Source organism: Bos mutus, chromosome 1 (assembly GCF_027580195.1).
Source record: "Bos mutus isolate GX-2022 chromosome 1, NWIPB_WYAK_1.1, whole genome shotgun sequence".
NCBI lineage: Eukaryota > Metazoa > Chordata > Mammalia > Artiodactyla > Bovidae > Bos > Bos mutus.
In genome coordinates, this window is record NC_091617.1 from 154781675 (window position 1) to 154807985 (window position 26311).

The window sequence follows — 26311 nt, forward strand, 5'->3', positions numbered from 1 at the left end:
AACACATGTGAATTTATGTTCTCCATTCCTTGACACTTAAACAGAGCAGATCAATGCTGGTTTTTGTTTCTAGTTAACGCATTAGCCCCGAGGTCTTTCACATCAGTGTTTAGAGAGACTCCTGTGCTCAATTGCTCAGTCATGTCCAACTCTTTGCAACCCCACGGAATGTAGCCCACCAGGCTCCTCCGTCCATGGGATTCTCCAGGCAAGAAGACTGGAGTGGGTTAGAGAGACTCCTACGTAATGTATATTTTATTCACCTGTCCTTTCCCTGTATTTCCTTTACCATTTCATTGCGAAAATGAGACACATTCAGAAAGGTGCGTGTCCTGAGTGGCCATCTCCCCATCACAGCATCCTCCTGACCCTGACCCCCACCCCTAGGGTGGCTCCATGGTGACCACGACCCTGCCCATGATTCCCACAAGAGGTTCAGTTCTCCCTGTGAGCTGATGTTCAGGTCAGCAGGGTCACGTGTGCCCTCTCAGCCCCGGGTGTGTCCTGCACAAGGCTGTCCTAGGGTGGTGCCCAGCTGAGCCTCAGCACCCCAGTTCCCTCGCAGCCCTGTGGCAGTTTGGAGGAGCCCGGCTCTCACTGCTGACAGCAGAGTGTATCCTCAGCTCTCTGATGCTGGGATAGGGGCAGAGCAGGTGAGCATGGTAACAACCAGGTCAGAAGAGGCGCTCACCTGTTGCCTGTCTGGGAACCATTTACCTTCACCTGAGAACAGGGTCCCTGAGCAGCCACAGCCATGGCCTAAGCATCCCCACTGACCCACAGCCCCAGGGCGTTAGCTGGCCTGAGGTAGCCCCTGGAGTCTTAGGCAGAGATACCGCGGGTGACTGTGGATGATTCAGGAGTGAAGTAAATGCCAGCTGTCCCACCATGAGACACTGTGGCTGGTTGTTATGTAGCAGGTGCTGACAGATACACTTCCCAACACACCTCAAACTTCTGCTACATCTGAGGTTGACTGTCTTGTCATGTTAACGATGGATTTCCTTTTCTGTGGTCTGTTCACATGTGTAGCCTGTTTTTCTGTTGGGTGCTAGTCTGTCCAGTCCTAAATATCCATCAGCCTCCAGCTCCTTCCCAGGGGCAGGGTCTCCCCACCTCAGTTGCTCCTACTATGGCAGCCTCTGGCTTCCAGGACATTCCCAGTAAAAGTAATTTCAAAACATCACCACACCCTGCAATTCTTTCCAGACAGGCTATGCACATGGGAAAAACAGCAAGTATGCATGCACTTGTTAGGTAACCACACAGAATATTGAGAGAAAATGATGTACAGTGTCTGTCCTCCTGGAGCAAGGCAGAGAACCCAATACTTTATAGGGAAATTAAAAACCTGTTTTGGTAAAAGACATGATAATCAGAGCAAATGTCAGGAACCTATTTGAAGTTACTATTGACCAACAGAAAAGCTCCTACAAATCAAACCAGCAAGGGCAGTGTGCGAGCAGGGTGTGGTGGGTGTGCTTGTCTGTGTGTGCAAGCACATATGTGTGTTCGTGTGCAAATGCAAAGAAAGTTCCAGGAAGGTCCCCAAGGGGTGAACTCAGGAAAGAAGGTGAGCTGGGATGCAGCATGGAGTGTGGGGACAGGAGAGGGGCCAGCGCCCAGTGGCCTCAGAGGCTCACCTGGGGCCTGCCTGGGTGAGCTCACCTGGGGCAGCGCAGTGGGTGGGGAGGGGTCCTTCAGGCCGTATCGGGTGGGACTGGGTTCCTTTCAAGGGGCATTCAGAAGAACTGCAAGTGGGTTTTTAAAGGCACTCGGCAACGGCACATCCGAGGGTCCTGTGCTCCCCGAGGTGCCATGGCTCCCTCACAACTCCGTCATCTGCTCCTGTTTGCTTCTCTGAGGCAGCGGTATTAATAGATGCTCACGATCGTTCCTTTTGTCAGCCCTCCTGGAGATGTGGGCGCTTTCATCTGCTGGTGCACTGGCCTCTGCCCCTAACTCTAACTACCCCCAGCCCACTGCTCCTGATTCTCTGCGTCTCTGGGGGTCACCCCTTGGCTGCCTTTGCCATTTCCTCCCATGTTGAGGGGCTGGGAGGTGAGGCATGTGGGGTCTCTCCAGGTGGTGGGGGGTGTGAGGGTGAGGTCAGCTTAGAAACACAGGGCCTCCCCCTCCTTTCCCACAGCCTTGGCTCAGTTGACCCCACTGCATGGTGGGCACCCAGCAGGGGCTTAAGCCTCAAGCCCAATGGCTGCTGTTGAGCTGTGGGACGGAGGGGACAGCAGTGCAGAGGCTGAGGGGGCTAGTGAGCAGCGGTGGACATGCGGCTGTCACGAAGGCCTGTTGTGAGGAAGCATCAGGGAGAGGAAAAAGGTGTAGACGCTGGTGAAGTTATGGTAGTGAGGGGGTGTTCCTGAGGGGACTTTGGGGAAGAAAGTGGCTGAGGGACATTAGTAAGGGGAACTTAGTGAGGAGATGTGGGGGGCCTTTACTGTGGGGGTGTTGGGGACATGACTTTGGGAAGAGAGGTTAGTGAGAATGTTCGTGTGGGGTGTCCCTGAGGGCACATGGTGAAATGTGTGAGGGCTGTTAGTGTGGGGATCTGCTGAGGACGCCTTAGTGAGGGACACTGGTGATGGGTGGTTTGTGAGGGATGAATGTGAGAGGGTGTTACTGAGGGGACATTACCGGGAAGCGTTTTTGTGGGGATGTTGGTTTGCAGACTTTGGTGAAGGATGCTCCTGAGAGACAATGTGAGGAGGTGTTGGTGGGGAGGCTTGGCTGAGGAGACATCAGTGTGTGGATGTGGGTGACGCGATAATGGTAGAGACAGAGCCGGGTGTTAGTCTGGGGTCACCGGTGAGGAAACTGTTGAAGGAATGTCTATGAGAGATGGAACTGGAAGCATATTCAGTTCAGTTCAGTTGCTCAGTTGTGTCTGACTCTTTGTGATCCCTATGGACTGCAGCACGCCAAGCTTCCCTGCCCATCACCAACTCCTGGAGACTGCTCAAACTCATGTCCATTGAGTCGGTGATGCCATCCAACCATCTCATCCTCTGTTGTCCCCTTCTCCTCCTGCCTTCAGTCTTTGCCAGCATCAGGGTCTTTTCTAATGAGTCAATTCTTTGCATCAGGTGGCCAAAGTATTGGAGCTTCAGTTTCAGCATCAGTCCTTCCAATGAATATTCAGGACTGATCTCCTTTAGGATGGACTGGTTGGATCTTCTTGCAGTCCAAGGGACTCTCAAGAGTCTTCTCCAACACCACAGTTCAAAAGCATCAATTCTTTGGCACTCAGATTTCTTTATGGTCCAACTCTCACATTCATAACTACTGGAAAAACCATAGCTTTGACTAGATGGAACTTTGTTGGCAAAGTGATGTCTCTGCTTTTTTTTTTTTTTTATAAGGCCCACTTGGCTTCACATTCCAGGATGTCTGGCTCTGGTGACTGATCACAGCATTGTGGTTATCTGGGTCCTGAAGATCTTTGTATAGTTCTGTGTATTCTTGCCACCTCTTCTTAATACCTTCTGCTTCTCTCTATGGGCTTCTATTTCCACTGCCAGGATGTGGCTCTGGACAGCGTGGGCCACTTTTTCCGAGTTGGCCAAGAAGGAGCAGGGCCCCTAGCATCTCTTGAAGATGGAAAACCAGCACGGTGTCCCATGCCCTCTTCTAGGATGTGCAAAAGCCATCCCAAGATGAATGGGATAAAACTTTGGGCAATAAGGAAGCTGCCACAGCCCTGGAGAAGAACCTGAGCCAGGCCCTTGTGGACCTTCATGCCTTCTGTCTCTGCTTTTTAATATGCTGTCTAGGTTGGTTATAGCTTTTCTTCCAAGGAGCAAGTGTCTTTTAATTTCATGGCTGCAATCATCATCTGCAGTGATTTTGGAGCCCCAAAAAAGAAAGTTTGTCACTGTCTCCATTGTTTCCCCATCTATTTGCCATGAAGTGATGGGACCAGATGCCATGATCTTTGTTTTATGAATGTTGAGTTTCAAGCCAGGTTTTTCACTCCCCTCTTTCACTTTCCTCAAGAGGCTCTTCAGTTCCTCCTAGCTTTCTACCATAAGTGTGGTGCCATCTGCTTATCTGAGGTTACTGATATTTTCCCTGGCTATCTTCATTCCAGCTTGTGCTTCATCCAGTCTGGCATTTTGCATGATGTCCTCTGCATAGAAGCTAAATAAGCAGGGTGACATATACAGCTTTGATGTACTCCTTTCCCAATTTGGAACCAGTCTGTTGTTCCATGTCCAGTTCTAACTGTTGCTTCTTGACCTGAATACAGATTTCTCAGGAGGCACATAAGGTAGTCTGGTATTCCCATCTCTTGAAGAATTTTCCACAGTTTGTTGTGATCCATACAAAGGGTTTGGCATAGTCAATGAAGTAGAAATAGATGTTTTTCTTTTTGAGAAATTCTCTTGCCTTTTCTATGATCCAACAGATGTTGGCAATTTGATCTCTGGTTCCTCTGCCTTTCTAAATCCAGCTTGAACATCTGGAAGTTCTCAGTTCATGTACTGTTGAAGCCTAGCTTGGAGAATTTTGAGCATTATTACTTTGCTAGCGTGTGAGATGAGTGCTTTTTCCATGATCCAGTGGATGTTGGCAATTTGATCTCTGGTTCCTCTGCCTTTTCTAAAACCAGCTTGAACATCTGGAAGTTCATGGTTCACGTATTGCTGAAGCCTGACTTGGAGAATTTTGAGCATTACTTTACTAGAGTGTGAGATGAGTGCAATTATGCGGTAGTTTGAGCATTCTTTGGCATTGCCTTTTTTGGGGATTGGAGTGAAAACTAACTTTTTCCAGTCCTGTGGCCACTGCTGAGTTTTCCAGATTTGTTGGCATATTGAGTGTAGCACTTTCACAGCATCATCATTTAGGATTTGAAATAGCTCAACTGGAATTCCATCTCCTCCACTAGCTTTGTTTGTAGTGATGCTTCTTCCTAAGGCCCACTTGACTTCACATTCCAGGATGTCTGGCTCTAGGTCAGTGATCACACCATAGTGGTTATCGGGGTCATTAAGATCCTTTTCATATAGTTCTTCTGTGTATTCTTGGCACCTCTTCTTAATATCTTCTTCTGTTAGGTCCACATTGTTACTGTTCATTATTGAGTCCATCTTTGCATGAAATATTCCCTTGGTATCTCTAATTATCTTGAAGAGATCTCTAGTCCTTCCCATTCTATTGTTTTCCTTTTCATTCTATTTTTTCAGTGTATTTCTTTACACTGATCACTGAGGAAGGCTTTCTTATCTCTCCTTGCTATTCTTTGGAACTCTGCATTCAAATGCGTTTATTTTTCCTTTTCTGCTTTGCCTTTCTTTTCTCTTGCTTTCTTGGCTATTTGTAAGGCCTCCTCAGACAACCTTTTTGCTTTTTTTTTTTTTTCTTGGGGATGGTTTTGATCATGGCCTCCTGTACAGAGTTCCAAACCTTCATCCATAGTTCTTCAGGCACTTGTCTATCAGATCTAATCCTTTGCATCTATTTCTCACTTCCACTGTATAATCATAAGGGATTTGATTTAGGGCATACCTGAATGGTCTAGTGGTCTTCCCTACTTTCTTCAATTTAAGTCTGAATTTTGCAATAAGGAGTTCATGATCTGAGCCACAGTCAGCTCCCAGTCTTGTTTTTGCTGACTGTATAGAGCTTCCCCAACTTCAGCTGCAGAGAATATAGTCAATCTGATTTCGGTATTGACCATCTGGTGATGTCCATGTGTAGAGTCATCTCTTGTGTTGTTGGAAGAGGGTGCTTGCTATGACCAGTGTGTTCTCTTGGCAAAACCCTATTAGCTTTTGCCCTGCTTCATTTTGTACTCCAAGGCCAAATTTGCCTATTATTCCAGGAGTCTCTTGAAGTGTATTAGTGAGATGACATTAGTGAGAAATGGTGGTGAGAGAACATTACTGAAGGGACATTTTTGAGGGAACACTAGGAACTGTTAGTATGGGAAACTAGTGAGGAGACTAGTGAAGGGTGTTACTGAGGGGATGTTACTGAGGGACATTAGTGAGGGGACAGTGAGGGGGCGTTACTGAGGGGACATTACTGAGGGGGCGTTACTGAGGGGACGTTAGTGAGGGGTTGTTACTGAGGGGACGTTACTGAGGGCATGATGCTGAGGTGACATTGGTGTGGGCATTGCTGAGTGATGACAGGATGTTAGTGAAGGGGACATTCATGTGGGATGTTGGTGTGGGGACATTAGAATGGTGACATTGGTGAGGGTCCTTGGTGAGGGGATGTTTGTGCAGGGCTGTTGCTGAGGGGTGCTGGTGGGGGGGGCCTTAGTGGGGTTATTCACGAGGGGTGTCTGTGTGGGGACACCAGTGAGGGGATGTGCCTTCTAGAGACAGGAGTGTGGCTGGTCAGGCCCCTTATGGACACTTCGAGGGCCTAGACTCTCTGGGTCGACTCTGTCCTTCCTGTGGGGAGTGGAGTTGACAGGCGTGACATCCATTCAGGCTGAGGGTCCTCCTCAAACACTATGTTTTGGTCCTGGAATAAGGACGTCATTCCTAGGTAGGTGGACCCATAGCCTTGTGCACGCTTTTGTCGCCTGGGAGTCACTGGGCTCCCACGAGGACGTGGAGTCCCAGCTCATGAACAGTTCATGCTGGCGATGCCTGCTTGGAGGTTGGAGGCGTGGCTGGCGCCCCTCACTGTCCTATGGGTCCTGTGGCCACTCTTTGGGCTTCCTTTTGTGACCTTTGCCCCAAGTGAGCCCATTTGGGTTCATCTTTGCTGGGTTTCCTTCACTCATGTCCAGTGCTTTCAGGGGAGAGGATCCACATCGAGTAGGGTTGGGTGGGGGTGAGCAGGCAGAGTGGGAGGGCCCTGCAAACCCGGCCTTGCTAGAGGTCTGAGGGTGTCCTGTGTGTATGGAGTGAAGGGCCTTGTAGGAAACCAAAATATCAGCACATGTATGTGGCAGGGAGTGAGTCTGGAGGTCCCCCAAGGGCTGAGAGCTGGGCACGTGGGGCCTCAGAGAACAGCCCTGAGAGGGAGCTCTGCCCTTGGCCTCTGGGGAGGTTGGGGCCCTCAGGGGAGAACGTGGGGGATGCCAGTGTGGCAAGCACGCTGCAGCTCTCCAGGGTGGCCTGCGCCCTGGAAGGAACCTGGCCCCCTACTCACCAGCATCACAGAGAGAGAGTGTGTGTCCTTCCCTTTGCAGAGGGGACCTGTGCAGGGCCCAGTGGGCAGAACTCTGGAGACCCGGAGGGAGGGACCCCAACCATCCCTTCCCCTCCACCCTGCCATGACCCTGGGAGTTCATAGGCACCAGCACTGCGCTCTGAGACCTGGGGCTCTCTTCTCTGTCCCCTGCTGGCATTTTGTTGGGTTCTCTAGGGGGAGAGAGGGGCGGAGGAAGGGCAGGTACTTGGTGGGATATCCTGCCCTCTAGCTGCAGCCTGCACAGGCAGATGAGGAGAGGTGGAGTGAGTCAGTCTCATGCCCCCTCCCCATGTTCTGAGCCGAACTGTGTCTCCCTTCCCCAAACTCCATGTCCAAGTTCTAGCCCCCACCTCAGAATTTGACCTTATTTGAAAGTAGAGTTATGGCATCTGTTATTAGCTGAGATGAGGTCATCCTGGGTGGAACAGGCCCTAATCCAACATGACTGTGTCCGTGCACGAAAGGGAAACGTGGACACAGGTGGGCTGGGAGAACAAGAGCCTTGGGGGGATGGTGGCCCTGCAGACACCTGGTCAAACGCTGGCCTCTAGACTGTGTTTAAGACCCCATGTTGAGGCCCTTTGCTAGGCCAGGCCCTGCAGATGATAAACAGCCCGGGTTTAAGAGGGCACTCCCCAGAGGTGAACTTAAAAGACCTGGGTGTCTGAACACAAAGTCACCGAGGCTGCCAGAAAAAAACCGCCTCTGTCTCATTTCTCCTATCTATATCTATCGTCTATCACTCTGTTAAAATCATCAATATACCCATCAATCAATCAATCAGTCTACCTATCATCTTTTTCTATCGCTTATCTATCTATCCTCTGTCTCTATCACCTCTCCATCATCTCTCCACCATCTATCTCTATCCACAAATATCGTCGTGCAAACACCAACAAGTGTGCCTAAAGCACTCTGGCCCTGGTCCGGGGACAGAGTGAGACTTCATCAACCAAGTACATTGTTTTCAGCCCAGAGTCAACTACAGAGGTGAATTCCATGGCTGAGGCCATCCTGTCCCTTGGGAGTGTGGTGTCTGGAAGGACTTGAACGTTGGGAGTTCAGGGAAGAGAGACACAGTTCAGCCCAGAACACTGAAGGACACGGGGCCAGGCCCAGCAACATCTCGGTGCACAGAACAATCCGGGGTCCCCAGCGATATGATCAGTCCTGGGGGTTACGTGAATCCCTATTGGTACAGTCACTTGGAAACTGGGGAGCAAGAGGGGTCAAAGCCTTTATTGGACTGGGGTGTGTGCACACAGGGAGGTATGGGGCCTGCTATCACAGCTCAGTCTGATGGGGAAGGTGACCCCTGGAGACCTGAAAGTGGCAGGGGGGCTGTTGGGGCTGGCAGGGAGCCTTTACGGGGCAGGGGTAGGGGGGAGGATGAGTCTGTGAATGAGGCTGGGCTGAGGGAGGTCCACTGGAGAAGTGCACCCCAGGAAGCCTCTGGGGTCCTGGGAGGGCATAGAGGGCAGGGCCAGGGCAGATGATGAAGAGGGGAGGAGGGCTGGGGTGCCCGGAGCTATGGGATTCCCAGTAGGAGCTGGGTGGGCGGTGTCCTTCACTCCTGACTTTATACCCATACGTGGAGACTCATTCCTCAGCGGCTGGACCTCTCAGTGGGGTCGGAGTAGCACCATGGACAGGAGGACAGAGCCCGTAGGGCAGGAGTCACGGGGCTGGGGCCCGGGGCCTGGTGGGGGTGCGGGCTGGGGGAGGGGGGCGCTAGCAGATCCAGCGGATGAACCTGTCGAAGAAGCCGGGCTGGGCCAGGCTGTCGTAGTCTTTCTCGCGGAAGACGGCGGCCGGGTCGCCCAGGCTGATCTTGGAGAGCACATCCGTGTCCACGTCGCTACCCACGGCCACCACGGTGGGCACCACGTTCTGCTTGCGCATGGAGTGTACCGCCTCATCCAGGCTGTCGTTGCCTGTGACGCCGTCGGTGAGGAACACGAAGGACAGCTCCGCGTGGCGGCGTGCCCCGGCCCGAGCGCCTTGCACCACCTGATTGATGGCCTGCACGATGCCCGTGCCCACGTGAGAGAAGGAGTTGAGGTAGCGCGCGCTCGCCAGCGCCTCCTGAATGACGGTCAGGTTGGAGGTCAGCGGGAAGGCCACTTGCTGCTCACGCGGGCCCCCGAACTGCAGCAATGCCACACGCGCGTTGAGCGGGTCATCGTCCCTGCGCGCCAGGGTCAGCCGTCGGGACACCTCCTCCACGAAGCGCCGCACCTTGTGGAAGTTCTGCTCGCCCAGCCGCTCAGAGCCGTCCAGCAAGAAGACGATGTCCACCGGCCGCTGTGTGCACTGGGCCACGTACAGCTCTAGGAGCGAGAAGGGGTGGTGCGCGGGCGACCCACGTGAGGCCCGGCGGCCCGGCCCCTGGAGCGCCCGCCGGGCCACGCCCCGCGCTGGCCTCTTTACACTCACCCCGCCCACAGGAGCACTGAGACGCTGGAGCTTCCCCCAAGGCCACTCCGGTAGGGAACTTCCCCACCTGACAGTGCCCAGGACGCTGGTGCAGACTCCCACCGTCTCCCTGAGACCGACACCGTCTCTTTCGGTTGTGCTGCCACCAGGAAATGTCCCCAACCCCAAGACTGAGGGGCCCCTTTTCACTCTACCAGCACCATCTCTGCCCAGCAGCCTCCAGGCCCTCATGGGAGGGGGTCCATAAAGCCCCCTTTTTTGACCCAAGAATTGGATACGCCCCCAAAGGATCACAGTCCATGGGAAATGAGGGTATGACTGTGTAAAAACATCTCAAGAAGATCCTCAGACTCAACGACCTGCCTCTGGCCAGATTTCTCCAGGCTTGGGAATGTTAGAGAGAGGGGCCCGTCAACTAGATGAGGCTTTGATAGGCCAGTGGGCATAGGTGTGGCCAGGACACCGTTGCCCTCATCTGGGCAGTCACCAGCCTGGACATGCTGGACAGTGTGCAGGCAAGATTGCTGCCAGGCTGAGGCTAGACCTAGGGGCCATGCCACTACACAGGTTGAAAACCCGCTCCACACACAGGAGGGACCACAGGCTTGGTCCCCATCCATATGCCAGGAATGTGCAGCCAAACCCCTCCCCTAGCCACTGCTGAGATCGCAACTCTAACCACCCTAGGGGCTCAGCGTGGACCAGGCTGGTCCTTCCCACCTGGGTCTAGCTCCTCAGCCCTTGGTCACCCCTCCTGACCTGGGCAGAAAAGGACTCTGGTCATAGCCCAGGTGTGCTGACCCAGGGCTGGGCACACAGGGGTGCCTGACCCTTGGCAGCAACCATGAGGGGGAAGTCCTGTTTGGGTCCTGTAGGCACCAGGTGACCCCCACCCCCCTGTGCCACATGGGTCACCCTCAAGATCCGGTGAGCAACCAATTCACCCCAGCAAGCCGCTGACCACAGCACACACTCAGGTACCTTGCTTTTCAGCTTTTATAGAATGTCTGAGATGATCTCACAGCACCTGAAGGACACGCTTGGGTGTGTCCTTGGAGTGCTGCTCCCAGCAGAGGAGCGAGGGTTTCAGTAGATTTTTTTTTTTCTTTTTTTTAAGGAGCTTATTAATGATGCGGCTTATCTTGGTGGTGGTGCAGATGAAGAGCAGCTTCGAGGTGGACTGAAACTGCCCAGCAAGCTCCCTCTGTGTCCCTGGCAGGCAGTCTGAGATGTAGGGACTGGTGGTGTGGGCAGGGGCTCCATGTCTCAGCCAGGGGACAAGAGGACTGCACAGGGGCCCTGGGCACAGGCCAGAGGTGGAGTTGGGAGCTGGGTCTTGTGTGAGGCTCTGCTGGTCTCTTTCTTTCTGGCCAGATAATGGCCCCTGAGAGAGCCTAATCCTGGATTCTGTGACTGTGACCTTATATGGCAAAAAGAACTTTGCAGATGGAATTCAATGAACAATTCCCTTGAAATGGGGGGGACTATCCTGGGTTATCTAGCCCTAAGTGCAACCACAAGAGTCCTTGTAGGAGGAGGCAGAGGGGAAGGGGACAAGTCTCATGACCACAGAGGCAGAGAGGGGAACTGGAGAGGCAGGAAGGACCTTCTCTTAGAGGCCCAGGGGGTGTGTGGCCCAGGACACCTTGACTTTGGACTTCTGGCCTCCAGACTGAGAGAACAGCTTCTTGCTGTCTCAAGCCTGGCAGTGTAAGGCAGGCAGCCCCCAGGAGCTCATGCAGCCAGGTGGGGCTGCACCCTGCGGCTTTAGCACAGCGCCAGCGCGGTCTCAGGGTCCCCCACGATGTCCCTGTGCACCAGTTTAAAGGTGTCAATGAACAGGTCCATCCAGTCCTGCCGCTCGTTTCCTGTGGCGAACTTGGCCCGCTCCGCAGTGTAGACCAGCACAGCCACCAGCTTGGAGTAGGCAGCTGGGTCCTGTGTGAGCTCCGTGGCGTTTAGCAACTGTTGGATCAGGGGGATGGTCCTGGGGAAGGAGACATCCGGGCCCTCTTCCGTGCGGAGGAAGGTGACCGGGGGCTCGCCGCCAGGCCACGGTCCATCTGCGGGGGATTCCAGAGAGGCCTTTCAGGGATGTGGTGGGTATGAGCACGCCTCCGGCCGCTTCTCTCCTCAGAGACGAGGAGGGGCCAAAGGCTCAGCCAGGGGTTAGATGAGGAGCCAGGGAGGCTGCACTGTTGGCCCTGAGGGCCAAGGCCAAGAAAGTGGGGCTTCAGGGAGCCCCGAGGAGATGGAGCAAGAGCTCGAGAACCGCTAGACTCTGAGCACAGATGGCTTCTGAAATGGACCCGGCCTGGTGGCTGCTGACAACTCAGGGCCCTGCCCTGGGAGGGCCTCAGCACTGCCAGGAGAATTTCCTGCCTGTTTCAGCCCCACCTGGTGCTAGGCAGGTGACCCCTGAAGCCCCTCTGGAGCAACTTCTTTAGACAAATCTGCCTCGCCTTTTAGATGTAAATCTCTAGGCCCAGAGCCATCTCCGAGGACCGAGGAATAATCGCTCGGAGAGCCTCTCGCTCTCTACCCACCATGTCCCTGGGGAGGTCAGGGCCTACCCCCTGGGTCCAATGGGCCCAACGCCTCCTGTCCTTGGGGCTGCCTCAGCATGTCCAGTTAGCTCGTTCAGGTGGCCTGGCCCATGGCCCCACCCCTTCCCTGCGCCCTTCCTTCGGGCCGCAGTGTTCCAGAGCCCTGGCCTTGGTGTGGGGAGCAGGGCTCAGGCCTCCTGGCTCTCCTCCCTCCTACAGCAGCTGTCGTGGAGGAAAACCTGCCTTTGCTGCCTTTGACTGGTGTCCAGCGTTGTTTCTCTTTGACGGCGGCTTCATGGTTCCACCCCAGCTGAGTTGCCACCCAGCTCAATCCAAGCCCAGATGTGGCTGAGTCTCTGGGTGGACAGGGCCACTTGGCCCAGAAGGTCCAGGCTGCACTAGAGTGGGCAGCATCCCCCTGCACCTTGTCTGCTCAGCCCTCAGCATGCTGGACGGAGTCCACTCGTGTCAAGGAGCACATTCTGTAGTTACATCTGGTCTCTTCCTCTCTGGGCACAGTGTCTAATTTACTTGGAAATTTCAAATCATTTTAAAGGAAATGAGGGACTTCCCTGGTGGTGGCTAAGATGCCACAGTCCCAATGCAAGGGGCCCAGATTCAATCCCTGGTCAGGGAACTAGATCACACATGCATAATGAAGAGTTCAAACGCTGTAACAAAGACCTAGCATGCCACAACTAAGACCCAATGCAGCCAAATAAATATTTAAAAAAAAAAGAGGACAAGGTGGAAATTAAAAAAAAAAAAAAAAAAGGAGAATGAGGGTGTGAGTTTAGTGAAAGGAAGAGTTAGGAGAAGGGAGAAGGGGTCTCTCAGGGGTCTGTTCCCTTTCACTCTCAGGTCCTGGAGGCTCAGGAGAAGTGAGATCACCAAGCTGGGGACCAGCATCACTCTAATATCAAAACCAAAGACATCACAAGAAAGGTCACACAGCTCTGTTCATCTTTCACGAACACAGATGCAAAGATCCTCAACAAAATACTAGCAACTGAATCCACCAGTCTGTATCTATGTGTGTTCAGTTGTTCAGTCATGTCGAACTCTTTGCGACTCTGTGGATTGTAGCCTGCCAGGCTCCTCTGTCTATGGGATTTTTTTCAGGCAAGAATACTGGAGTGGGTTGCCATGCCCTCCTCCAGGGGATCTTCCCAACCCAGGGATCGAACCTGTGTCTCCTGTATTGGAAGTGGATTCTTTACCCGCTGAGCCACCAGGGAAGCCCAACAGTGTGTGTGTGTGTGTGTGTGTGTGTGTATACACACATATATACATACACATGTATATATATTACACACCATGACAAAGTAGGATCTATGTCAGGTCTGTAAGGTTGGGTCAGCATTCAAAATCCAAAGACTTTACCTCATGATGTTGACAAGCTAAAGAAAAAACACCACCCAATCATATCATAGGTGCAGAAAAAGCATCTGACAAAATCCCACACATGTTCATGACAGACTCTCAGTAACTAGGAACGAGGGGACCAGCCTCAGCTTGTGAGAAGTAGCTACAGAGACCCTCAGCCGACTGCCCATGGTGAGAGACTCTACACTTCCTCAGCAAGATGACTGCTGGGCCCTGGCACCAGGGCTGGGTTCAGGTTTCTGCCCTCAAGCAGCCACCTGACCACAGGGCTCCTACCCTGAGAGGACTTGGGCGTTCTGAGGGCAGCAGGGGCACAGACCATGGGTTGTTTGGGTCTCTGTGGGGACACCAGCCCCTTTAGCCCCAGAGGAGATGGGGATTGGTGCTACTGGGTCAGCCTCTGGGGGTTGGGTGGCCCTGGGCACCACACACCACTGTCTCCAGCTGACTCTGGGGCGCCCCCACTGCTCGCCATCGGCCATGGCGTGGTCACTGGTACAACCTCAGGAGCACTTCCTTGGAAGTTCTCTGTCAGAGTAAGAGTAGGGACCCTTGTCCCCAAGTCAACACATTCCCTCTCCTCAGGCTGCCTTGGAGCCTTTGAACCTACCCAGGGGTCCATCTGACGCCTGGAAGGAGCCCCAGCGCCAACTTCATGGCAGACATGGATGTGGATGCACGACCCATGTTCCCGTCAACATTGGACCCGCCAGCAGCCCAGCCCAACCTGGCCCCTGCCTGCTGTGGCAGCCCCTACCTCCCAGAGTCAGCCCTGGAGGACCCACTTCCAGGACAGGCCCAGCACCCACAACTTAGCGCAAGGATCCAGCTGGCTCTACGACCCGGCTGGCAAGGGCAGGGCGAGCCGTGGGGGCTCAGCTCCTGGTGTCCCTGGGCACCTCCATGGCCCAGTCACTGCAGCAGAGCCCTGCAGGCAGCAGCTCGATGCCCAGTGGGGCTGGAGGATGCCATCCTGCCTGAGGGACTCCTTGGAGCAGCCTCTGTGGGTCCCCAGCCTCCCACACTAGTGCCAGCATGTCGGGCGGGGGGCATGGCCCCGTAAACGTCTGCTTCTGGACAGAAGATCAGACCGGAGATGCTGGGCAGCAGCAGCATGGGGCTGTCAGGGGAGAGGTCCCTCTGCCTCGCTCAGCCGCCCCTGGGCTGTGAATGTGTTCACCTCCTGGAGGGTTTAAGACCAGCTATTTCATGTATGGATCCAGGGCTTCAACCCCAGGCAACTCTGGGGTTTCTGTCCCTCTAGGCACCTGTGTGTTTGAGACCAGTAGCTGGAGAGCCCGGCGCAGTGCCCAGTGGGCAGCTCCCCTTCCCCACATGCATGAGGTGGGGGGTGGCTGAGCACCCCCAGCCCTCTCCTCAGAAATGCTGGGATCCTGGAGGCTGGGCCACCACAGGTCTGGAACCTGAGGCTTCTCCTGGGGGTGGCCGCACCAGCATTTCCTGAGGTCCCTGCACAGCCCTCTCTACGGCCCTGGCTGCCGACTTGTTTGGGGGTCAGTGGCGCCTGCGTTACCTGTTTGGCAGGGAAGATCCGGGCACACAATCTGGGGATCTAGGAGAGAGGAAAAGAGGCGGGGGTCCTGGAGACTCCTTCAGGTCCTACGGGGCCAGGAGCCCCTCCTCTCTCCCCGCCTACACCCCGCCCCCCCCCCGCCCCACCCCCGGCTCCTTCCCCTCGCAGCCCCACCTCTTCCTGCATCGCCCTATCCCTCCCCTCACCCCGCCCTCCCCGCCCCTCCCCCACCCCTCTCGGCCCCGCCCCCCACCCCCGCCAGGACTCACCCGGGCACAGCACGTCCTCCATGTCGTCGATGAACTTCTCGGCCACCAGGTCGGAGAAGAGTGTCATGTTGCGCACCTGCTGCGGCTTATCGCAGGCAATGGAGTACAGGTTCTCGCTCTCGTGCTTCTCGTGGAACATGTCCCCGATGCCGATGGCCGTCACCGTCACTTCGTGGTTGCACAGCGCCCGCAGGTTGAGGTCGTCGTCCCGGGGGTCGTGGCGGCCGTCTGTGATGACCACCGCGAACACGCGGGTCTTCTGGCGCCGGCTCTCCTTGATGAGCTTGTTGTAGGCGAACTTGAGGGCCGAGGGCGTCCAGGTGCCACCAGCAATCCACTCAAGGTTCTTGACGGCCTCTTTGAAGCTGGACAGCGAGTCGATGCGCTCGTCGTCCAGCTGGATGGCTTCGAAGGTGCCCTCGTGGCTGTACTGCACGACACCCACGCGGGTCCCTGCAGCGGGCGCGGGCGTGAGGTCAGCCTTGGCAGAGCTACGGCCCCTCCGAGACCCCTCCCATGGGCTTCGGTCTGGATCCCAGGTGCCCTGCGCGCCGGCCCCTCTCTGCTCAAGACTGCGGCCCGGCGCTCCCGTACCCCACCCCACTGCGGTGCAGCTGACCCGTCTCCGACTTGGGGTCCTTGGCGATGGCTCCCAGCCTGTTGACCACGTTGATGACGAAGTTCTTCTCCAAGGTGAAGTTGGTGTAGCCAATGCTCTCAGAGCTGTCGATGACGAACACCACATCCAAGGCGCCACAGCGCTTCTCACAGTCTGCCGGGAGCCGGGAGAGTGGTGGGGTGGGGTCAGCGGGAACCGGGCAGGAGGGCGGAGCCGGGCGACCGAGGGGCGGGAGGGTCGCCGCGCTGACCCCCGGCCCATGGAGACACCCTTAGACGCCAGGGGCGTGCACCCAAGTGCACCATGGGAAACAGTGAACGCAACCCGGAGGGCAGGGCTAGGGCAGGTGACCTTGACCCCTGGACAGGAGCCCCAAGGGAGACAAGTGCTCCGATGTAGCTGCGTGGGGGCCGCGACTCACCACAGCACCCGCAGGTCTCCCGCACGTAGGTCATGACGTCGCATTCCTGGAACACAGCCGGGTGGGCGGGGCAGAGCGTGAACCATGGGGAGGGACCAGAAGTGCTTCCTGGGAGCCTGCCGACCCTGTCCACCTCCTGCCCTGAGCTCACCCCCGACCTGTCTGTCCCTGCTGCCCTTTCTTAGGATTTTAAGACGCAGGAGGCCCCTGAGTCCAACCCAACTGATACCTACCGTGAGGCCGGGGTCTCCTGGGGGGCCAGGCTCTCCCTGGAGAAGGAAGGGTGACCGTGAGAGGTGACATTCCTCACGGCCAATGCTGCGAGGGCTGCGGACCACGTGGTCTGGGTGCCTGTTGGTCAGGCTGACCCAGGGGCTGGGCCTCAAGGCCAAAGGCATGGCGACTGACCTACCTCAGGTCCTGGGGCTCCTCTCTGCCCTCGTGGGCCAGGCTCACCAGGGGGACCAGGATCTGCCTGAGAAGGAAAAGGGCAGGTGGGCTCTGGCAATGCCTTGGGTGGTCCCCGCACAAGGCTCTGCCCTGGGCATGGAGGTACTCACAGGCTCTCCCTTCTGGCCTTTCCTCCCAGGTTCTCCTTTGGAGCCAAAGTCACCTCTGCCCCCCTGTGACACAGGACACCCTTGTTAATAGCGCAGAGAGCTCTGTGGCCCAGCACTGCTTCCCTGCCCCAGCCTCAGCAGACCTGCCGGCTTTTTCAGGAGGAACCCGTACTCAGCATTGCTGGCAGAGATGCAACCCCGCACAGATTCAGGGCATAGCCAGCTCCCACCCCCAGAGCTCAGCGGAGGCCAGGCGCACAGACGGCCCCATGCACCACAGTACGTACCTCGGGGCCGGGGGGGCCTGGCTCACCCTTGTCTCCCTGGGAAGCAAGCACAGGGATCACTCAGCAAGGGCCAAGGGCTGGCAGGCCCTGCAGCCCCGTCCCAGCCCTCACGGTGAGCCACACAGGCTGTGGGAGAAGGTCTGAGGTTCCAGGAGGCCTGCCTCTTGCTGGCGCCCCGGGCCCTTCTCCAATCACCCTGGGCCTAGCAGGAACTAGCAAGAACCTTCCCTGGTCATGGCCCTCCCCCAGTACCTGTCCCACGCCAGGTGCCAGGACTTACAGGTGCTCCTCGGGGTCCAGGATAGCTGAATCCAGGCCTGCCAGGGTCTCCCTGGGGGACACAGGAGGCCAGTCAGGGCAGGTCCAGTGGAAAAATGTGGAGACTAAGCCAGCTGGCCTGGACTGGGGCAGGTGGGGAGGGGCCTCATGGGCAGGGACCGCTTTGGGAAGACATACTACCCCCAAGGGTGAGAAAATGGGGGAGGTGGGGGGGTTGCTGCTCAGCCCCTGATGTCCTCCCACACCAAGGGGGCTGAGCGGGCAGATTCCTGGAAGACTTGGTCAGGCTCCTAGCCCCATCCTGGAGGGTGGGGAGGGGGCATACCTTGGGGCCAGGCTGTCCCGAATCTCCGCGGGGACCAGCATCACCAGGGTCTCCCCGAGATCCCTGAGAACAGAAAGGAGGCAAGGAGTCGGCACAGAGGGGGACTGACGTCATCCTGCTCTGACCCCCAGGTGACACTGTTGCCCCATGGGGCTGGGCATCCTGAAGGTCTCTACTCTCCATGAGCCACGTCCAGCTCCCAGGCCCCACACCGCCTCCCATCTGATAAAGCTGGACCCCTCAGGGCAGGATGAGGGTGTGAGATGCCCCCTGTCCCGCTGCCCAGGTTTTTGGGGACAGTGTCCTTCCTGCCCAAGGACAGAAGACCCAAGTGGACTGCAGGGTGGGGAAGGGGGACAATGAGGTCAAAAGACAGCAAGGGGCCTGGGTCCCAGAGCCACGGGCCCTCCTCAGCGTTCTGCTACTGACCTGTTTCCCAGGCTCTCCGACAGTCCCCTGGGGACCTCTGGGTCCAGGCAAACCACGATCTCCCTGGAAGGAAGAGGGATGAAGCGCTTGAGACTCACTGTGGACGTGAGCAAGGTGGGGCTGTGCTGCCCTCTGAGAGGCCCTCAGCCCTGACCACAGTGGCCCCCGGGCTGAGTCTGAAGGTGGAGGGCAGGAGAAGGCAGGGGCTCCTGGTGCAGCCCCTCCAGCAGGAGGGCACGTGGCCCCTGTGACCACCCAGCCATGACCACTTGCCTTGGCTCCTTTGTTGCCAACCTCTCCAGCCAGGCCCCGGGGCCCCTCAGGACCAGGGTCCCCCTGTGAGAAGAAAGGCCAGGTTAGTTTGGTTTGCATGTGAGGGAGGTGGGAGAGGGGATCACTAACTCCCTGGAGGAGGAGGCCGCACACTGTGGAGGGTGACGCTGGAACAGCAGGCCTGTCCACTCAGCCTCATTGCAGCCTGGGCAGGCAGGGGCCACCACTCATGTCCAGAGGAGGAAGCCCTCCTTGGAGCCCTTCACTCACATTTCACAGGGAGCTGGCCACCTTCGGCTTTCATCACAAGACCTCCTGTGCCAACTACAGGAACACATGTGTGCAGGGGAGGGGAGGGGAGGCCGGGGGTGGAGCAGAATGCAGCTTGCTCAACTGTGCATGGTGTGCATGGAATTGGCCCTGCCCAGGCCCCTCAGCAGGGAGTGCCTCTTGCTCTCCCAGACCCTGCAGGAAGCACCCCTTGACGGTCAGGCCCTGGGGGTTGCCTTCGTTGTCTGAGGTGGACTGTGGAGGGGGTGTTGGTCATCCCTTGATACAGGGGCCCCGTTGGCCCCTCAACCCAGTGAGACCCCAGTGCAGACACAGACACGGCCGACAATGCCCCAGGCTCCCCTAACGCAGACACTCACCTTCTCACCCTTGGGGCCGTCACTGCCTGGGCCGCCTTTGGTTCCAGGGTCTCCCCTGCGCCCCTGCAGAAAACAGGCTTGTGGAAAGGGGGGTCCTGATGGTGGGGGCCACACGGGAACCCTACTCTCTGTTCTCGCCATGAGGACTTTGGCGGTGGGGCCTGGGACCCCCTTCAGAGTGCTTCAGCCTAGACTGTGTCTTCTGATGGGCCAGTTTGTCCAAGCCGAGGGTCTGGGAATGATGCGGGCTGGGGGTTCAGGTGACATGACTGACACCAGCTTGGACCAGCTCTCTGCGTGGTCACTTAGGTCCCTGCTGGATTAGGCCAGGCCTCAGGCTGCGACCTCTCTGAGGGTCAGCCCGGAGATCGGCCCTGTGTGTCTCTGGGTCTAGGTTTAGCCCTCAGGGGAGTCCTGCTAGGGGGGTGAGATGGGGACACGGGGCCACTTCACAGGCACCAAGTGTCTGGCAGGGGCGTGGTTGGGCCCTGCAGGCCACTCTTTGGTGGCCCTGCTTGGTGTCTGCAGCATGGGGACAAGGGGCACATTTAGAGATGCCAGAGGATGTTGGGCTCAGAGACGCCCAGAGCAGGGAGTGTGCTGGGGTGGCTCAGCAGGAGGGAGGGGCCAGGGGGACGGGCACCCCGGGGCTGGGCGGATGTGAACTCACAGGCTCGCCTTTGGGTCCTCGGGGCCCAGGCCCGCCCTTGGCTCCTTTCAGGCCAGGACTTCCTGGGGCTCCGTTGTTGCCTTGATAGCCCTGTGGGGAGGAGATAACTCAGTTACAGTGATGGCCTGGTTACATGTGTGAGTGGCCAGGGGCAGGGCCCAGGCCCAAGTGGACTCACACCCGCTGCCTCCAGAGGGACCACGTTTGCCTCAGGTGCAGTATACCCCGGTCACCTGGCAGCAGGGCCAGAGAGATGGGGTGGGGGGTGCTCAGGATCCAGGCTGGCCTGCATGACCACCTCCCTCCCTTCCTCACTGCCCCTTCCCCACATGGGGTAGCACAGGCCTCAGCGCAGGGCCTACGGGAACACTTGCCTTGCTTCCTTTTGCCCCATTCTCCCCGGGGGGGCCTCTGCGTCCTGGGCGGCCAGGGTCCCCCTGGAAGTGTTTGGAGAAATCAAGAAATCAGCCTCTTGTTCCTCAGACCCAGGAGCAGGACAGGACCCCGGTGGGGCTGGGGGCTTGCAATTCTCCTCCTGTGTCCATGGAGCAAGCCCTGCCTCCGTGTGGGCACCCCATGACCCCCATGTGTGGGCACCCCACAGCCCCCATGTGTGGCCACCCCACGACCCCCATGTGTAGGCACCCCATGACCCCCATGTTTGGGCACCTCATGGCCCCCACTGTGGGTACCACATGACCCCCATGTGTGGGCACCCCATGGCCCCCGGCCTGGTTTTCAGGGACAGTGCCTCTTGGGTGTCTAGGCCGGGTGCTGTGGGCAGGGAGAAGGCCCTGGAAGGGTGGTGGCCCCATCTGCTCTGGCCTGCCCGCGCCATGGCCAGGCGGTCTACCTTTGAGCCTTGGTCTCCTCGCTCCCCAGGGCTGCCGGCTTCCCCCACGTAGCCATCAGGGCCCTGAGAGAAGGGAGAGGGTTGTGTTGGGCTCCTGCCTGGGGCCATGCTTGAATTTTCTCTGTGAGCTCAGGGCCAGTTGACCAGGGGGTGGGTGACCAGCACCCCATCTCTGGACTGGATGCCGGGACCCCTTGGGCCTGGGTGGGCCAATTAGACAAGCTGCTAACCTGGGGGGACGTGCCTTGGGACTGTAGAGCAGTTCCCCTCCATCTGACTCAAGAGCCCTGAGGTCACTTGTCACGTTGTGACCCCAACACCGGCTGAACTCTGGCAGGGGTCCAGGACAAGTGGTTGGGGAGGAGCTCCGCTATGGCCCCTGCCACCTGGCTTCCTGCTACAGCTGGTGGACTGACCCCTGCCTGGTGCCCAGCATCTCCCAGAGCCACCAGGCTGCACTTACCCGATCCCCGGTGTCTCCCTTGCAGCCAGGAGGTCCAATGCGCCCCAGCTTGCCCTGAAGGAGAAGAGGGGAGCAGAAGACGCATCAGGGCTGGATGTGGGGACACGAGCCCTGATGACAGGGGTCAGAGGTGCCAGGTCTGGGTACACTGGGCACCCCTTGTGGGACATCTGTGTGAATGGCTGTCAGGGTGGCACTTCTGTGAAGGTGGGAGGGCACCCCTGGGGTGTGGCTGGGAGCGTGTGGGTCTGTGGTGTCTCCTCCACATGTGTGCATGTGTGCGTACATGCATGGTCTCCTGCAACACTTGTGAGTGTGCACCCGTGCAGGTCTGTGAACCCCCAGCCAGGCCAGACATAAGGTCTGCAGGCCAGGCTGGGAGACTCCTGCCTGGCCAGTACCTGCTTTTCTGCAGCAAATGTCCACTCCCCTCATGCGGGTCCCCATCTGTCCTGTGTCCATTGAGGAGGCACGACCAGGGGCTGCCCAAGCCACAGGTGTGGGCAGTGGGCGGATGGGCCCAGAAGCCCACCCCTTGAAGGACCTGAGAGTCTGAAAGGGTTCATGCTCATTCCGTGGGCACTGCTGCCCCGCCCAGGGACGGTGTACTCACCTTCTGCCCATCTGTCCCGTTCTTGCCCGCCAGGCCCGGGGCACCCTGGAGGAGAGGGGAGGAGGGACCCCATTAGCTCCCTGGTACTTCCTTCAGAGCTGTGGGAAGGTGGGCACCCTGCCCTTGCCCGCCGCTCTGCTCACCTTCCGCCCGTCGGCTCCAAACTCGCCCTGTGCAGGAGGAAAGAGGCCAGTTAGTGCTGATCTCCCGCATCACAGACACCACTGCCTCCGGGCGGAGTCTGCCTCAGACCAAGGGCCAGAGAGGCCCCAGAGGTCATGACTGGCATGACGCGGGGTCTCGTGTCCCAGCAAGGACCCTGGGCTCACTGAAGGATGCAGCTGAGGGGGTTGGGCTGGGTGATGCCCAGATGCTCAGATGCCCAGAGTGGAATCTCACCTTCTCGCCTTTGAAACCAGGAACACCCTGAGGTCAGAAGAAAAGAAAGAAGCATTACCACGGGTGGGCAGGGTGCTGGGACCCACCCACCAGGTCCAGGGAAGAGAACGGGGTGTGTCGGCAGGCTCTGGTGGAGAGATGCCACCAGGGATGATGCGACGCCGGAAATACCAAGGCACTCCGCTTCCGTGGGTCAGGGGCGGGGGTGATGGACTGCGCCGGGCACAGCCTGACCCCGTGGCTGGCCCCTCCTGGAGGCAGGAAGCCCTTGGCTTGTCCCCATGTCCCCACCCTCCAGGCAGGGTCAGCAGCAACTTACCTTGGGTCCAGGGAATCCAATGGGGCCTTCGATGCCTGGATCTCCCTGTGGAAGAACAGAGGGTGGTGGATGCAACCCCAGCCGTGGGGACAGGGGCCTCTGGATGGGCCGGGGTGGGGAGGGCACTCACCTGTCGCCCCTTCTGTCCAGGCTCTCCAGGCTCACCCATGTTGCCCTTGGCGCCCTGAAAGCAGATGACAGAGAAAGGAATAAGGGAGGCATTGGGCCAGGAGAGCTCCTGGGAGGTGGTAAGACTGTGGTCCTGGGGTTGGGTGGCCAGGTGACAATTACAGCGCCACCTTGGGACCCCTAGAATCCTGGACCCTGTCAGAACAGGCCTATCTGACCTGTTCCCTTGAGCTCTGACCGTCAGCTCTCTGAGAAGCCACCCTGCGGTGGGGCTGGAGCGGCCCTGGGGTGGGGGTGCCCACACAGATCTACAGGACTCCAATTCTGCACCTGGCTGCTCCTGCCCGTATCTCATGCCATGATGTCAATTCCTCTGAATCCTGTGGGGGCAGCTAAATAACACCTCAAGACAGGCCGGCTCCTCAGAATTCAAGGTTTAACAGTACAGTGTGGGGCTGTATTAAGTAAATGCATCTACTTATTAAGATGCTTCCAGTTTCAGGGCAAAGATGGGCAGAAGTGAGAGGTCAGAGAAGGGAGGAGTAAGGAGCAGAAGGTCTTGGGGATCCAGGAAGAGGGAGACCACAGACAGGAACTAGTGGGTGGGCAGAGGCTTCTGAACATCTGTGCCCCGTTTTGGGGTTCTTTCTGCCCCCACACTAACCACAGTGATCTCCGCAGCAGCTTCCAGAGATGCCCCCTCCCCACCAAGGACCAGAGTCACAGCCCTGCCATGGGTGGCCAAAGCTGCCTCTGGTGGAAAATTCACCCCTGGATCTAGGACTGGAGTCACCAGGGAGGCAGCGAGAACATGTGACCAGTGGCCTGGCAGACAAGCACCTAGATACCTCACTGAATTTGGAAAGAAGCAGCTTTCTGACATGAATCACTGGCGTTTCTTATACTCGGGTAGTAATTTTGGAAGAATTTCATTTTATACACCTCTGCTGTTATGAAAATGCAGGGCCAACCTGACCTCTTAAAAACCACTTATTTAATAAACGACAAGCATGGGTGCCCTGTATGAATTTTCATCATGTTACTAACAGTAATGTAGCTCGTGCTTCCTTATGTACATGGGCATGCTTGTTTACTTTAGAGGAGTATTTTATGGGCAAATCTTAATTTATAAGTATTCCTACTTTTCTGAAAATGCCATAGGAAAAGAAGTTGATAAAAACTGAATTTTAGATCCTCCGGGGTGAGAAGTGGGGAGTCCATCCAAGGCGCACTGGCCCTAAGATACGGAGTTGGGGAGAGGTCAGAGGCTTTCCTGTGGCATCGACCCCACCGGTGGTCTGGGCAGCTTACCTTCTGTCCGCGGTAGCCCTTGGGGCCAGGGGGCCCAGGGATCTCCAGACAGCTGACCTTGTAGCACTAAAATCAGAAGCAAGGGGCAGTGTGTGAGGCCAGGGTCACAAGTACCAGGAGGGAGGGAGGGGCGTAGCCTGGGCCCCCTGGACGCTGGGCCATCCTGAAAACGGGGCTGTGTGACGGAACAGACTTGAGAGGTGTCCAGGAGGCCTCTGTGCCCACCAGGGGCAGGTTCGGGGGTCCACATGAGAGCTCCAGTCAAGTTTGGGAAACCAAGGCTGGGTTAAGCAACGACTGGCAATAGGAAGGATTAAGTCGCTGCTGGCCAGTGTCCGCTGATCTTGCATGTTAAATCTCTGTGTTCTGAGCAGCTGTCCTGGGAAAGCGTACGCTTGTAGGAGCCAGGGCTGTGAGATGGTGCTGGGGAAGCACAGGGACGAGGGTCCCACACTGGGCACATAGCTGGCCACCTGCCTTCTCCTGGCCTGATTTAGGTGGATAGAGCCTGTCAGCCCGGGGGCAACCTTCAACCTCGAGCCTCATCCACAGGGATTGCAGGTGACCCTGATGCTGATCTCCTGGGCTTAAACAGCATGGTTTTGGCCAAGAGCCCCTCAATCAGGCTCCAGTCTCAGGCTCCACAGGGAGCAGAGGGTCATGCTCCCTCATCCCTTCTCATTTTCCTAACTCCCGGGAGTGGGGTGTGGGAAGAAGTGGTCATCTCTTCTGAGTCAGAGGCCCTGGCAGCCATGGGGCTGGGATGGAGACACTCTCACCTCTCCATAGGCTTCATGTTTCTGCGGAAAAGACACAGAGAGAAACCCTGGTGAGTGGGGAACTGGAGGTGGCACCAGCTCCCCATCTGGGTGGAGACCCAGGATATCAGAGCAGACATCAGACCCCTCCTCACCCCCGGCCCACACCCTCAGTCACCTCACAGCAGGTAGACCTGGAGCATACTGCCTCCTGCTGCCCTGCCCCAGCCCGGCCACTCACCATGACCTTGATGATGCGGTTGATGGTGTCCTGGTCGATCTCAGTGGAGTCCGGCCGCATGGTCGCGTAGTTGTTCCGGTAGAGCTCGTGGGGTGTGTTGGCAATGTCCCGCAGGCCCTGCTCATTCAGCTTCAGGTTGGGCGGCACCGCGAACAGCCGGATGCCCTCCTCGCGGGCCCGCTCTGCCTGCAGCTTGATGCCCCCGCAGGGGCTGCCGGTCACGTGACCGTCGGTGATGACCACCGCGAAGTTGACCACGCCCTTGCCCACATGCCGCCGGACCTCCTGGGTCATGTTGGCCAGCATGCAGTCGGTGAAGGTGCCCCGGCGGAAGGAGCTGATGCTCTGCAGGCTCTTGGTGAAGGAGGCCCGGTCGCTGCCCGGCGGGCTGAACACCTCTACCAGATCGGAGAAGTGCAGGCCGCCGTAGCGCCAGCTCAGGGCCACCTGGTCCAGGTAGAGCTCATCCTGCAGTTGGCTGATGAACTGCAGCACGAACTGCTGCATGTGGTAGAGCAGGCTGTCAGTGGGGGACTGCATGGTGATGCTCTCCGACGTGTCCAGCACGAAGTACACGTGGACCGGGCAGTCGGCCTTCTCTGGGGATGCACAGGCGTCACCTCGGGGCCTGAGCCGGTGGTCCTGGGGTCTGCCTGCTAGGTCTCCCTGCAGCCGGCCCCGCCCTCGGTCCGGCCCCGCCCCTCCACCCTGGGCCCCGCCCCATCCCTGCCCCACTCGGCCCCGCCCCACCACACCCACACCAGTCGTACCAGGGCAGCTATTCCTGTCCGAGGGGCCAGGGCTGATGACCTCCTGCTGCTGAGCATGGACGGCCCCCAGGAGCCCCCAGAGCAGGAGGGCAGAGCAGGGGCTGCGGAGCATCTTGGCAGCACCCTTGCGCCTCAACATCCTGCAAAAGGGAAGAGTGGCGCTGCAGACCGTGCCCCACCCTCACATCACCAGCCCCCAGCCCCCTGCCCCAGATGATGCTGGGGGACACGCGGAGGTCAGGAAGCACCTCATCTCAGGGTGCGCCTTGTTCCTTTGCCTGGGTAGGGACCACAAACACAGTGGGAGCAGAGACTGCAGGCTTTGGGCTCCATTCTGAGTGGGACGTTCACTGTTCCTCCCTGCCCTGCGCAGCCTGGGTGTAGAGATTAAAGCAAGCCCCATGGGAGCATCAGGAAATCCAGGAGGGTTTCCTGCAGGAGGTGATGGATGTGCCCAGAGAGAAGTGTCCAGAGGAAGGGAACTCCCCGCCCAGAGGAATCTAGTTTACAGAGGGCTGGGGGCAACACTCGATTGTGTTGACGGAGAAGGTGGGGTGAGGTGCAGGCCAGGGGTTCTGAATTATACCACATACATTAT

General features: G+C 57.5%; 1 protein-coding gene across 2 annotated transcripts in view; it reads right to left on the reverse strand.

Moving 5' to 3' along the window:
• Window positions 1-8392: 8392 nt before the first annotated feature.
• COL6A2 (collagen type VI alpha 2 chain) overlaps window positions 8393-26311 on the reverse strand; it is a 31188-nt gene continuing 13269 nt past the window's right edge. Inside the window, exons 2-28 of one of the 2 annotated variants that reach the window (XM_005902337.3) lie at window positions 25714-25853; window positions 24944-25542; window positions 24724-24744; window positions 23945-24010; window positions 22635-22688; window positions 22505-22549; window positions 22186-22212; window positions 21930-21956; window positions 21787-21831; window positions 21174-21227; window positions 20711-20773; window positions 20232-20294; window positions 19858-19947; window positions 19188-19250; window positions 18538-18600; window positions 18265-18327; window positions 17836-17898; window positions 17512-17562; window positions 17232-17267; window positions 16945-17007; window positions 16797-16859; window positions 16618-16653; window positions 16385-16430; window positions 15964-16116; window positions 15345-15797; window positions 15076-15114; window positions 8393-9503 (exon numbers count right to left, since the gene is read on the reverse strand). In XM_005902337.3, coding sequence (XP_005902399.2) covers window positions 8905-9503; window positions 15076-15114; window positions 15345-15797; window positions 15964-16116; window positions 16385-16430; window positions 16618-16653; window positions 16797-16859; window positions 16945-17007; window positions 17232-17267; window positions 17512-17562; window positions 17836-17898; window positions 18265-18327; window positions 18538-18600; window positions 19188-19250; window positions 19858-19947; window positions 20232-20294; window positions 20711-20773; window positions 21174-21227; window positions 21787-21831; window positions 21930-21956; window positions 22186-22212; window positions 22505-22549; window positions 22635-22688; window positions 23945-24010; window positions 24724-24744; window positions 24944-25542; window positions 25714-25852 — 3084 coding nt within the window. In that variant the 5' untranslated portion in view covers window position 25853 and the 3' untranslated portion in view covers window positions 8393-8904. Of the gene's footprint in view, window positions 9504-10587; window positions 11673-15075; window positions 15115-15344; window positions 15798-15963; window positions 16117-16384; window positions 16431-16617; window positions 16654-16796; window positions 16860-16944; window positions 17008-17231; window positions 17268-17511; window positions 17563-17835; window positions 17899-18264; window positions 18328-18537; window positions 18601-19187; window positions 19251-19857; window positions 19948-20231; window positions 20295-20710; window positions 20774-21173; window positions 21228-21786; window positions 21832-21929; window positions 21957-22185; window positions 22213-22504; window positions 22550-22634; window positions 22689-23944; window positions 24011-24723; window positions 24745-24943; window positions 25543-25713; window positions 25854-26311 lie in introns of those variants that run through there. The other variant, XM_070377942.1, reaches the window with a different exon arrangement.